General features: G+C 34.4%; 1 protein-coding gene across 20 annotated transcripts in view; it reads left to right on the top strand.

Moving 5' to 3' along the window:
* Positions 1–11,017, top strand: part of ANKRD26 (ankyrin repeat domain containing 26) — an 89,697-nt gene extending 78,680 nt beyond the window's left edge. For all 20 annotated transcript variants that reach the window (XM_058532600.1, XM_058532598.1, XM_058532594.1 and 17 more), the window contains 5 exons: positions 12–302; positions 864–1,081; positions 2,478–2,706; positions 9,119–9,164; positions 10,385–11,017. In XM_058532600.1, the coding sequence (XP_058388583.1) occupies positions 12–302; positions 864–1,081; positions 2,478–2,706; positions 9,119–9,164; positions 10,385–10,521 (921 nt within the window). In that variant the 3' untranslated portion in view covers positions 10,522–11,017. The remainder of the gene's footprint in view (positions 1–11; positions 303–863; positions 1,082–2,477; positions 2,707–9,118; positions 9,165–10,384) is intronic.
* The last annotated feature ends 3,092 nt before the right edge of the window (positions 11,018–14,109 follow it).

Below are 14,109 nucleotides of genomic sequence, written 5' to 3'. Positions count from 1 at the left end.
TATTCATGCAGATTGATGATCTTACAGCAAAACTGGAAACTGCATCTTCAAAATGTGTACATCTGGATGCAGAAAAGCAAGTTCTTCAACAGGAATTATTATCTATGAAAGCAATACAAAAGAAATGTGAAAAACTAGAGAAGAGTAAAAGGAAGTTGGAACAAGAAGTGGTAAATCTCAGAAGTCACATAGAAATGAATATGGTGGAACACAGTCAAGTAGAACAGTATAAATGGGAGATTGAAGAAAGAGCAAGACAGGATATAGTGGAAAAATTAAAAGAAGTCAATCTATTTTTGCAGGTTGGTTTATTGATCTATAATGGGCTTTAATTCATTTTACTGCAAAATACATTTTGGATATATACTGTGTCTGTATTTCCTCTACTTTCCGTATAGCAATTGGTTTTGTAGATTTCTGGAAGGAAGGTAGTGTTTGTTTCTCCCTTTAAATATTTGTTTCCATCATTGTTATTATCACCAAATTGACCCCTAGTGAGAATCATTCTATTTTTAAGACCAGTTGGTATAAAACAAGAGTATTGCGAGGAAAAGAAAAAAAATGTGATTTAAAAATGGTACCATACTCTTGAATTATTCTTAAGTTATAGTGTTCAATTTTTTAAATTTTAAATGGATTCTATTATTCTTTGAATTGTCAGATTACATGAATACTAATATAAGAATGACTTAACTATTTTTATAAATCAGTTGACATTGTTGATTAATATTTTAAAGTTTAGCTTTTTTTTCACATTTAAAACTGCTCTCTGAATCATTGACTCAAAATTAAAGGAAACAAATATACTATAATTATTCAGGTCATAATTATTTTAAAAATGTATCCTTTTAATTTTGCTTTAGACACAAGCAGCAGCTCAAGAAAACTTAGAGCAGTTAAGAGAGAATAATAATGCTTCAATAAGAAGTCAAATGGAACATAGAATTAAAGATCTGGAATCTGAACTCTCCAAAATGAAAATTTCTCAAGAAGATTTTAATAAAACAGAATTGGAAAAATATAAGCAACTCTATCTAGAAGAATCAAAAGTTAGAAAATCATTGGAAAATAAACTAAACAAGTAAGTCAAAACATAGAATCATAGAAAATAAATTTAGCTCATTAATTTGCCTCTAAAGCATAATTTTTATCAAGCCAGGTTCATGAGGTTAGTAGGAAGTGAAAGCTAACTAGATAGTATAGTTTTGGAAAATGTTAGTAAATGAACTTACATTTAACATGTTAGTCCAGGACGATTTGCATCTCTCCCCCTTTTTTGATTTTATATGACTTCATTTTTTTCCCCTTAATATTTTCATAGAGTTAACCTGATCTACTAGTGTTTAAGCTAAGTATTTTGGGGGCTTTATAATTTAGACAGCCACTCAGAATTCCCCTGAATAGAAATATTAACAAATGTAACTAATTTTTGTAAGATTACATCTTAAACCCGAAGGGTCAAGTACTATTGCTATGGGCTTATTAACTTTCTTGATTGAGATCTTTGGTATTATTACTAGAGGGCGCCTTGAGACAAACTCTCCTTCATAGTTTTTCTACTCTATATAAAACCATCCACGTGAAATAGGGAAAGATTATCCTAGGGGTGAAGGGCAGTGAATTCACAAAATCGTTTGAGGGGGATGTGGAAGACAGAAAGGGCAGATCCCACCTCCAGTGACAATGTTGGGAGCTAATTGCCCAACTTGGCTGTCTCCTTCTCCCCTAGAGGGTGTCACTCTAAATTAGTCCTCAGTGCCAAATGCTTCATTTCTCTGAGGTAAGGAGTGAAATGTACAAGGGTAGTGAAAGTAAATGCTTGAAAATGTCTTTCAAGTTTTTTTTTTAATCTCTAAACTGGTTTACTAAATATAATGGCATCCTCAAGGATCCCATAAGGAGGGCTATTGTGGAAGGCAGCAGGTGTTACCTGTTAAGGCATCTGCATCACTGATAACAATTTCTCTCCCCTCTCTCCTTTGAATTACTTGTTAGGATTCCTCCTAGAAACATATGTACTTCTTTAGAACAATTTTAAACTTAAAATTGTATATAGTAGTTCTCCTCTGACACATTTTCAGTGTTAAAACAGTATTTAATGGGAAATTCCATTTACTATTACAGCAACTTTAAAAAAAAAAAAAGCAAGGGGCCGGCCCTGTGGCCTAGTGGTGAAGTTCAGCATGCTGCACTTCAGCGGCCCGGGTTCGTGGGTTTGGATCCTGGCTGCAAACCTACACCACTCATCAGCCATGTGGGGCTGGTGACCCACGTACAAAGTAGAGGAAGATTGGCACAGATGTTAGCTCAGGGCTAATCTTCCTCAAGCAAAAAAAGAGGAAGATTGGCAATGGATGTTAGCTCAGGGTGCATGTTCCTCAGCGAAAAAATAAATAAGTAAAAATAAAAGCAAGTCATTTAGGAATCATTTAGGGAAACTTGGAATACTAAACATTTGTCTTTTGCAATCTTCACAGGACTAATGAGAGGCTGGCAGAGATCAGTACTGAACTTCTCCTGAAGAAAGAGCAGAACAGATCTTTACTCAGCACTCTTACTACGAGGCCAGGCCTGGAGCCGCCTTGTGTTGGAAATCACAATAGTAGTTTAGTGCTCAACAGAAATCTTACTCCAAGAGAAAACTTGGTTATTCCTTCCTCAAGGCCACGGCCTTCGAATAACAGCATGGAGACTTACTATACCAAGGTGAGTTATATTACTTTTTTTTTCCTTGGGTTTCAGATTTCCCATATAATTCCTGTTTTGAGTTTGGTGAAATTCTGAGTTGTTTGATTGACTAATGCACACTAAGTAAAAGTCATAATTATTTGTACTAATAAAGAAAGTAGACAGAAATTTTACAGTTTTTTTTTAAGAGATACCTCTTGTTAACTTTATTTTCAAGAGATACCTGTTGTTAACTTTATTCAGTAAACGTAACGCATTTTAAATTTCTTGAAAAGCTTGAATTTAAATTCAATTTTAGAAATGAAATATTATTGCCTAATAACCAAAGGTATACTTTGAGATTCTTTGGCTTGCTTTCTACTTGATCTCAGTTTGGTGGTGGTTCATAACAGTTTTAAAGTTTTGCTGCACCCGAATTTTTCCACCCCTAAGAATAAGTGAATGATTGGCATCCAAAAACTTAGCCACATAAGAATATTTATTATTTAAAGAAACCCAAGGTAAATCCTTAAAAACTTGTAGCACTAAAACGATTAATTTCTTTTTTTAAGTTACAATTTTTGCTATTATGTGAGAGTACATCCTTAATTACTATTTTACTTACAGCGTTTTTTTCTCAATTTTTATAAAATATGTCTATGGCTGGGCAATTGTAGAACATTTTCTAAATAGTTATATCAAGCAAATATTTTAATTTGTAAAGTGAAATTCACTTATGTCTCTCTCTCTTGCCATCCATCACTTGAGTGATGGATGACTAAGATAACGATCATATGAAGAGTCTTTAAATAGCAACTAGTTTTCACTGTGTATCATTGTTATTAAAATATCTATCTCAATCAGTGCACATTGGCTTGTGGTTTTGATGATGTTTTCATGATCTTCTTAGGACAGAGAACAGTAGCATAGCCTGTGTTAAATTGAGGCCTCAACCTGATTTCTTCACTTGGCTTCATGTCCTAACAAATCATAGAAAAGCAAAGCTAGAGTTCCTTAGATAGCACTGAGGCCAAATAGCTTAAAAGAGAATAAAATGACTGTTTTAGTACATAAATTATAAGATCCTAGCTAGCTGATATTTTTTCATCATTTTATTAGCTTAGTGTCATTTTATTTTTCTGAAAAAATGAGAGGATTCAAGATCTAAGTGTTTCAGAGTCATGAAATTGGACTACTGCTACAAAAAGAAAATGAATGTCAAATACTTCTGTAAATGGTTAAGCATGATGCAGACTTAAAATGTTCGTATTAGTTCTCACCAGAAAAATCAGATAACGTATCATTTAACAAGATGAAGAAGAAAGAGTGTGTAAATGCAGGAGCAATGAAAGGAGATTTTTGAGGAAATTTTTTTGGAGGAAAGAGGTTTATTTTTTAGTATTTCTAGATAAATTGAAAATAGTTTATTTTAAACTTAGTGTTGTAGTTCCAAGGCATACATAGTTCCCTGTGGGGCACTGGATTGCCAAGTCGTGCTAGACTTAATAAGAGAGATTGAAAAGCACTAAGCACTCCTCCATCAAAAGACAGAGACAGGTCTGCTAATCACTGCAGAATGCCCTGGAAGTGTTCTTACACATTTGTTGTTCACATAATTCCTCCTCAGACTTGCCGAAAGAAGCGGCTTCTGAGTTGCTAGGAGTTTAATTATTTCCACTAGGAAAACATAAAGTAATACTAGGAGAGGTGGTAACACACTGTCTAAAATGATAGAAGGGGATGACTTTTTGGATGGGGCATTATAAAACAAGAGACTTCTAAAGATTTTTAGCTATGATTCTAGAAAGTAAAATGTTAGAAATAATATTAATATTGAATTTGTTTACCAATCTCCTTTATTTGCAAGGTTTTAACATTTTGGACTATTCCTACTGTGAAGTTCTGTCTTACTCAGCATTTTTTTCTAACTTTAAGGAAAATAATTATAATAAAGTATTGCTTTATGTCTGTGATTTCAGTTGTACTGGTTGTTGAAACAAGTTTTCTCCACATCCATAACATTTAGATTTATTGATTCTGTCACCGTGACGTGAAGCTTAGCCTTGCACTTGATACAAATGTGGTGGTAATAGATTACTGCAGATCTTTCCCCCTAATTTTTACCTTCAATTTTCACATTCTAGTTTAATTCTGGGGTGATTTGTCCTGTATATCAGAAGCAATTTTATAGTTTCATTCAATTGTGTTATTTAATTATATGATTATAAAATATAAAAAGTTAAAATTAGCTTGAACAGATACATCAGTAGTTAGATTTTTCTTGCCAAAGAATTTTTTTTCCAAAAATTGAAAACTTAAAAATTTATTTCAGAAAATTTTATGACAGATTTCTTTGGTTTAAAAATTTTTTGTGTTCAAGAGTTTTTTAGTGTCTGTGTGCCTAGCACAATGCATGGGCACAATAGTTACTCAATAAATGTTCTTTAAATCTGTTTTATAAGGGAAGACTAAATTTCACATTGATTTTGGACTTCTGGTGCATTATTGAGACTTTAAAAAAAATTCTAATAATTTATTTAAGTAATTTTTAAATTTCTCAAATGTCCATTTAGTTTAGCAACTCTTTTTCTCTGGTTATACAAATACATCAAAGCTAAAACAATTAATATCCCTAAGACTTTAACTTTTACATGACAGAACATGTCTCAACAGAATGAGTCACATTTCTCCCCGACTAAGACTAGGCCTCTTGTTTGCATCCAAGGCAGTGCCTGTCTGCTCTGAATTCTAACTCCAATCAAACTAGCACAGTAGTTATGCTAGTTGCTCATAAGGCAGAGACGGAGTTTAATAAACTTGTTCATTATATCAGTTATATGCTCTGTATAATTCCTCATGTCTCTACTTCATTTTGCCCACTTGGACAAATGCCCAGTAGTCATTTTATCCGTTGAAAGATTCAGGGAATCTCTCAGCTTCTTCCAATTCTTTTTCTTTCATTCATTTTTTTCTCTGTACTTAATTCTTAAGCTTCTTGATTAACAAATTCTCTCTCAGTTCTTTTCTCTGCAGCAAAATACATGTATTTAATATTTACAAACTCACAAGTGTAATTTCCTTCATAGATTAATCTATTTACAGTTGGAAAATGAATTGCAGTGGTTTAAATGGGCAAACTTACTTGATTTTATTACATTTTTATATTTACCATATTTGTTTTTATAACATTTGAGTAGTTCTTAAAATAAAGAATGATACCAAATTTTAATTTAGAAGTGTCAATAGTTACGGAAAATATGTTAACTTTGGAAGTGTGTGTGTGTGTGTGTGTGTGTGTGTGTGTGTGTGTGTGTGGTGTGTTTGTATGTATCATATTGGTCTCAAAAAGAGAACGCAACATTATTTTCCAACCTGTAATCTCAAATATAATTTAATGGTAGCCTATCAATAAATTATTGTTCAATGAATGAACATATATTTGTATTTGTTGTGCTTTGCTATTGTTATTGGCTTCACTATATTTCTAAAATATTCCTTTCAACTTTTTCCCTCATTAAAATGGGGATTGTTTTGAGGAATGTACAATAATTATAAAGTCAAGGAAGAAGAGAATATTTCTATTAGTGTTGTCTAGTCATCTTTCTTCTTGGAGCTGTGGAGGGGTAGGTGGCAAATGACACTCCTCTTCCCCTTCTGAGTTCAGAACATAGGAGTTAGGCAGATGGAGAGCAACTTACTGTCTTTATTACTAACACCTACTAACGAAGTGGAGGATGTGTTTGAGGTGTGCAGCCACTGTGGGCTTCCAAACACTTCATCCTCACTTAGGCGCTTCCCCACACGGTTGTAAGTGGAGGAAACAAATGCTTGACACCCACCCCAGGGGCAGGCTGCTCACTGCAGAGAGGAGAGCAGACCCGAATTCACATCACCGTGGGCAGACACATCTTTTCAAAGTAAAAATTTGGAACCAAGCAAGCACTCTTAGTTCCTTCTCCCAAGTTCACACATTAAGTAAATCTCCCCTCCTCTCCAGAGGAAGGTGGAGAGAGTATAAGTCCTCACGTGAAAACTTGAGGCCAGGGAAATGAAAGTTCTTCTATAATTTTTGACTGGATTTAAATTATAATTGAAATTAAGCTCATGTCTTTTGTACATACCAACTAATGATGAGAAGTGAGACAGAAGTATGCTAGATGGTGAAGAGAAACCTGTTTTATGTTTTAAGTTTTGTGCTAAATAACCCACAACATGGATAATTCATCTGTTGATTGATTTTGGTAAACCAAGTTTTATTTGGAGGAAATGAATAGTTCTTTTAAGCAAGAATTTCCTCAATTTCAGCTTGCTTAATTCACTAAAGATTTTCTCCTTCAACTTCCCTGACCTGTGGTTAAAAAAATTTGCACTTTATAAATTGAGTATATTGAATGCTACTAATAGGAGTTATGATATTAATTTCAGTCCCTTTATTTTTATTCATGCCTTGAAAATGTATAATTTAGTTAGAAAGCTACTATTGCATGTCTCATGCATAAACGTTATTGAGCTACATGACAGTTTTACATATTCATTTTCTCTGAGTTATAGTTAAAGATCTATGTATTTTTCCTGAATATGAGGAAGTAGGTCGTGTAGAACTCTAGGCTCGGTAAGAAGAACTAAAGCCCATTCCTGGCCTACAGGTGGTTGGCTTTGTGACCTCAGGCAAGCTACAATCTCTCTGAGCCTTTCTTGCCTCTTAGGTAAAATTAGGGATTTTGACTAAATCAGTGACTTTTGTAACTTGAAAAAAATTTTTTTCAAAGAACAAAACCTTTCTTTTAAAAAAAAATTTGCATCAAACTATATTATGTAACACAGAATTAAGTAGAGCTGTCTAGCTGAAGGAGGGATGGAGACTCTGAGGCTGTGACTTCTTTATCCCTCAATCCTGCAGTGTCGCCAGTAGAACCTTATATTTCTATGGGACAGAGTTTGAAAACTACCGGTTAGGAGAGAATACTTCTAATTAAAAATCCTTTGAATTAAAATTGACTGATACATTGTTTGCCTGTGTATAATTTCCTCACCTTTCTATATTTTTGATAAATGGAAAAGTACAAATAAAATTGCAGATGTGTCCTCTTTATTCATCTTGGATTCCGGGCTACTTCCACCATTGGAACCACAGTCCTCACCTAGAAATAAACAGACAGGTCATGGAAGGAAATAGTTAGGAAAAGAACCTTTATGGGAAATATAGTAACATTACATTAGTAGTTCCTTAACTAAACTCATGTAAACATGTGATTTACATCTTACATAGCGTTTAGTAATTGTGATATAAAATTGTTTCAATAAAGTCCTCTCCCTTCATCTGGTACTGAGTTATTAGTTTTACAAGGCCTGTCTAGTAGTGTTGTCACATTATTCATTTTATAAGGCCCGTCTATAATGCTATTGTCAAAAAAGTGTTATCACAATATTAGGACACGTTAGCCACAAAAATTTGTCTTCACAACTAAAATTTGGCATTGGATATCACATTATTATCACTACCATGACCCTGTTTGGGGCATTTAGTGAGAGGATACCTTTTATAAGAAAGATTTAAATAAGAACATTCTAGATGGGGAAACTTATAATACAGTTTGAAATAGTCCCAAACATTTCATAATTAAGTAGATAACTGTAACTAGACAAATGTTTCAGAAAATCAGCCCTGATTTCTAGAAAGGAAACATGTTCCAATAAAAGAGTTATATATTGTTTTCCTTGTTTCTGATTCTAGAAAGTTGAATCAGAAACCAAGTTTGAAAACTGGCTCTAGCCTATGTTTTTCCTTTCTTCAGGCAGATTTTCTGAAATCTTTGTGTCCATATGAATAAAGAAATGTTTCAGTCATAGTACAGACAGCAAAATATCTTTACTTAGTTTTTGCCAGTAGAATTTTCACATGATATTATGACAGGACCACTTTCCTCACTTTATGTATTTAAGAATGTACGCTAAAAAAATCAATAACATAGATCAGACCTTAAGATTTTAATTTTCTAAAAGTGCGGAATGAAGAGTTTATTTTAAGGAAAAATCCGTTAAAGTAAAAAAACTGATTAAACTTTTATAAAGGGCAGATTTTCTAAGAACTGCAAGGTAATGCCTTCAGTGTGAACTATGACTTGAATTGTTTAAATGACTTTGTACCAATAAGATCAAACATCACCCTTCTGAAGTTATGTATATTCAGCGGACCAATACTAAGTGTACTTTTTATCAGATTCATCTAGATATCATTACATACATATGTTCTCTATTATTTAAAATCAAAATATATAGGAATTTATTTTATTTTATTAATGTGATTATTTTTCTATCTAAGCGATCCCCAAGTTAGGTCTAGTCTCTCAAAGTATTATTTAAATGCCACATTTCTTAAGCTATATATCATTCCTACGATAATGTCTCTTGTTTAACTTAAACATTATAAATAATGTTTGACTTATTTCAGATGCAGCAGGAGTTGGAAAAAAATATAACTAGAGAACTAGAAGAAGGTATGTTGCCAAAATTTATGAACTAAATTTAGATATTATTGATTTCTGAAATAAACTGTAAATAGTAAATGGCATCCCTTTCCCTTGTTTGGATAATAGATACTGTTAAATATTTTTTCTTATACATAACTAGAGAAAAATGTGAAAGCATAAACATTCATAATGAAGAATATACTTATTCTTCATTTATTCATCATGTTCCATAGCTTTTTAAATATCTCAAAAAGTTGATGTATCTCTTTTTATTTCTGGCTATACTGTACCCTTCCTTCACGTCTGCCATCCCTGTGGAACTGTCAACCTACACACTGAAACTATTCTCAGGAAACATGGGCTTCATCAACTTCTCACATTTCTGGAAGTGATATAAGGTCAAAAAAGCCAGACTTATCTAGTAACACTTAGTCAAGCAAAGACAGTTCATGCAGCTGTCACTTGACGGGTGACATTTAACTCTCCAGTCATTGACTGTGTTGTCGGCTTACCTTTTGCTCTCAGGAAAAATTCCAGATTCCTCAGCATGCAATAAAAATACCCAAATCAATTTGGTTCTTGCCAAATTATTCAGCCTTATCTCTTGCTACTTACCCTCCTCTGCCCCTTTGCTCAGCATCTCGCCAAACTAGATGACTTACCATTCCACGGTGTTCTTCCTCCCTCCAGTCTCTGCATATGCTTCTTCCCTCTATCTGGCACACTTTCCTTGTCCTTCCGGTATCAACTTACAAATCACCTCCACCAAAAAGCTGACAACATTGACACCGACCTGGGATGTCCCTTCTGTGTGTTCCAATAGTGCCTGTTTTATCCCTGTTGTGGGATATAGGAGCCTGTATGGAAATTGCCTTTTTGTCTGTGTTTTCAGTTTATAGTATATGACTGTTGAGGGAGGGACTGTGTCATCTTCATCTTGTAATTCCAGTGCTTGTTACAGTACCTGAGCACATGGTTGTTGAATAAAGGAGTGAAGAATGAGAAAACCAGAAGCTCTGAAACTTAGCTACAACAGCAATTAATTCAGTGTGCAGCCCTGGGGAAATTATAGTTCATAGTCATCTTGTACTCTAGTACAAGATGTACATTTTGTACTCTAGTCATATGTTGATATTTTTCATTCTTCTTAACACTTGTAAAGGTCTCAACTTTTTTTTACTAACTTATACCTAGTTAACAATGAAGTATTTTAGATGAAGACTGTAATTCTTTCTTTTTCTTCCCAGCTGCTGCTGAATTTGAATCTGGACCCTGTAGAGCTTCTCCTCTAGGATCTACTGATGAGTCAAATCTAAGTCAAGATCTGCTTTTGAAAACGTCACAAGAATATGTCCAGATTTTGAAGAAAAATTATATGATCTGAAAAATAAATAGTAAAAATTTATTTACTAGGCTTAGTTTACATAACGTTTTGTTTCCCATCAAACATATGATGTGAAAATTTTAAAGGAAAATATTTTTGTATTGTATGTGTATGATGCTAATTTATATGGTATTTTAAACTGTTTCTTAGCATCAAACTAACTTTTAACCAGATTTTGGGAATGAAAACCAGCACTTACATACTCAAACTGCCCACATACCAGCTGTTTAAACAGCACCCAAGCAACCAGGTTGTCATTAATACGTCAGTGGTGTTAATTAATAGCTTTTTTGTATTTTATAATTTTTTTTTACTGTATATGGACCTAAAGATTTAGACAGACATCATTTTGATATACTGCAGCTGTGGCTATTGTCAATGTTTGGATATGTTACAATTGTTATAGTGCCATAAAACTTAGTATATATAATTTTAATTTTAAACACTGATTCATAGATCTTTCCTCATAGAGAAATAAAATTTGCCTAAGGCTGTTTACCTTTTCTATTTATTTATTTTTTATTTACTTTTTGGAAATAGTCTTACTTTTAGAGAAAAGTTCCAAGTTTTAGTAAAGAACTTTTTTCCCCTGAACCATTTGAGAGTAAATTGCTGATATTATGCCGTCATCCCTGATTCCTTTAGTGTTTATTTCCTACAAGTCAGTACATAGCACATAACTACCATCAACCTTCACAATCAGAAAATTAACACTAGTGCATTCTGTCATTTAATCCTCATATTCTTTTCAAGTTTTACCACTTGTCTGTGGCGTCCTTTGTAGCAAAAGATCCTGTTCAGATCCATGGATTGCTTTTAGCTGTCACGTCTCTTAGTCTCCTTCAGTCTGGAACACTTCTTCAGTCTCTCCTTCACTTGCATGACCTTGAATCTTTTGAAGAGTCAATTCTAGTAATGTAGAATATCCCTCAATAGGGATTTTTGTGATGTTTCCTTATGATAAGATTCAGATCATACCTTTTTAGCAAGAGTATCACAGAAGTGGTCCTGGACTCTTCTCATTGCATCTTATCATGTGACCTACAATTTTGATTTGTCCCATTACTGGTGATGTGAATGTTGATCACTGAATGTAGTATCTGGTGGGTAATGTTAGTTTTTCACTTTATAATTAATTAGTATTTTATGGGAGAAGAACTTTGAGACTATGTAAATACTTCTGTTCCTCATCAAACTTCTGATTTATTCATTTACTTGTATCAGTATGGATTCATGGTTTATTTTATTGAATGGGTTATACTTTGTTAATATTTTAAAAAATTTATTTTTCTTTTAGAATTGCTCTATTTTGATAATTTCAGACTTTATAGAAAAGTTACAAGAATAGCACAAAGAATTTTTGGATGCCATTCCCCAAATGTTAACATTTTACTGTCTTTGCTGTATCATCCCTTCTCCTCCTCTCTTTCCAGATAAACACAAATGTAGGTATATAATACAGATTTTTTTTCCTGAACCATTTGTAAGTTTCAGACATCATGCCTATTTACTCCTAAATGCTTTAGTGTGTATTTCCTGAGAAAAAGGAATTAGCTAACATACCTGTAGTGTAATTATCAAAACCAGGAAATTAAGTATCAATATCTAATCTAAGGACCTTATTCACATTTTGCCAGTTGTGTCAATACAGTCATGTGCTGTGGAACGACGTTTCAATCAATGACCAACCATGTATGTGACGGTGGTCCCATAAGATTAGTACCATATAGCCTAGGTGTGTAGTAGACTATACCTTCTAGGTTTGTGTAAGGACACTCTGTGATGTTTGCACAACAAAATCGCCTAGTGACAAATTTCTCAGAATGTATCCCCTTTAAGCAACCAATGACTAATACCGTTTATAGGCAAAGAAAATCCAAGATGCTGTGTTGTGTCCAATTGTCCTGTTTCTTTAATCTCCTTTAATCTGGGACAGTTCTTTAGTCTTCCTTTGATTTTCATGACATTTACATTTTGAAGAGCATAGGTCAGTTATTTTGTAGACTGTCTCTCAGGTTGGGTTGGTGTGACGTTTCCTCAGAAGTAGATTCAGGTTATGCCATTTGGGCAGGAGTGTCACGTAAGTGATGCTGAGTTCTTCCCAGTGCAGCAACTCTGGAGGCACAGGCTTGGTTCCATTACTGGTGATGTTGACTTTGATCATTTGGTTAAGAAGTGTCTGCCGGGTTTGTCCAAGGTAAAATTACTATTTACCCTTTGTATTTCATAAATATCCTGTGTGGAGATGCTGTGAGACTTTTAGAAATAGTTGGTTACTCCTCAAAATTTCACCCACTAGATTTAGCTTCCATAGATGATTCTTGCTTGAATCAATTATTATGATTTTACCAATGATGATTTTCTTATTCTTTCATTCCTTCTACATTGATAAATAAAACAAAACAAATGGGAGAGAAGGGAAAGGTTATTATTTTGGTGCTTAAATTGCCCCAGATTTGGCCAGTGGTAGCCATTTCAGGCTGACTTCGGGTCTTTTTGCTCTGTCCCCATTATTCTTTGAGCACTTCCTTACTCTCTGATACCACAAGATGTTCCAAGCTCATTTTGTATTTTTTCTGCCCCAGCCCTGAAATCATCCATTTTTCGTATAAGCCCTGGTTCCTTTTAGGGGAGAGTGGTATTTAGAAACCAAGATCTGGGCTCTAGTTGTGGTAGGTGTTTATATTGCTATTGGGGTTGTCATTGCTCCTAGGCTTCCTCAGTGAGCCGCAGGGAATTAGATTTGTATACATAAGTTCACATACGTATGTGCATATATTAATCTGTAGTTGTATCTCAAAATATATTGGAAACCATGAATTCTTACTGACACTTCCAATTCCAATCCAATCCCACATGGTTCATTCTAGTTTTTCCCTTTCAATTTTTGTTATTCTCTTTTCTGACATAACCTGGCCCCCATCATCAGTATCTTACTTGTTCAGTCCCCTTATGTAACCAGTCTCTTGTTGTCCCTGCCGCTACGCACATGTCCTCCTCACTCCCACTTGAATTCCAATCCCCACCTCAGGTTGTCTCCACTGCTTTTCCTCCCAAGTGTCTGCTCTCTTCACCCCATCCTTTCTCAGACACCCTGTCCCAGGCCACCTCTTCTACAGATAGTGTGCCCCCTTCTGGCTTTGAAGACCCTTGCTGGGCTGTCCTGCACGGATGTGTGGATGCCTCCTGACCCTGTTCAGTCTTGGATACCTCATCCTATGTTGTCCACCTATCAGGGGTGCTCTCGAGCTCCAGCACCGTGCAGGGTGGCCCTCCCTTGCTTATGCCTTCCTCATCCCATCCAGGCTCCAGCACCTCACTCTGGGCCACCACAGCACCCTGTTTTTGTCCCCATGCTTTTGAACTGAAATATTTGAGAAGAGATATATCTTTCATAATCACCTAATCAAGCTCTGCAAAGCAAGGATTTTGATTGGAATTGCATTGAATCTATAGATAATTTGCAGAGAAAGACATTTATAATATTGAGTTTTCCAAGCTATTAATATTTTAATAGTCTAACTCTCAATGTTTAAAAAGTTTCCCATAGAGGCCTTACATATATTTTTTAGGTTTATTCCTAGTTAC

This window comes from Diceros bicornis, chromosome 36 (assembly GCF_020826845.1).
Source record: "Diceros bicornis minor isolate mBicDic1 chromosome 36, mDicBic1.mat.cur, whole genome shotgun sequence".
Taxonomy (NCBI): domain Eukaryota; kingdom Metazoa; phylum Chordata; class Mammalia; order Perissodactyla; family Rhinocerotidae; genus Diceros; species Diceros bicornis.
This window is presented reverse-complemented; position numbering and strand designations above follow the sequence as displayed.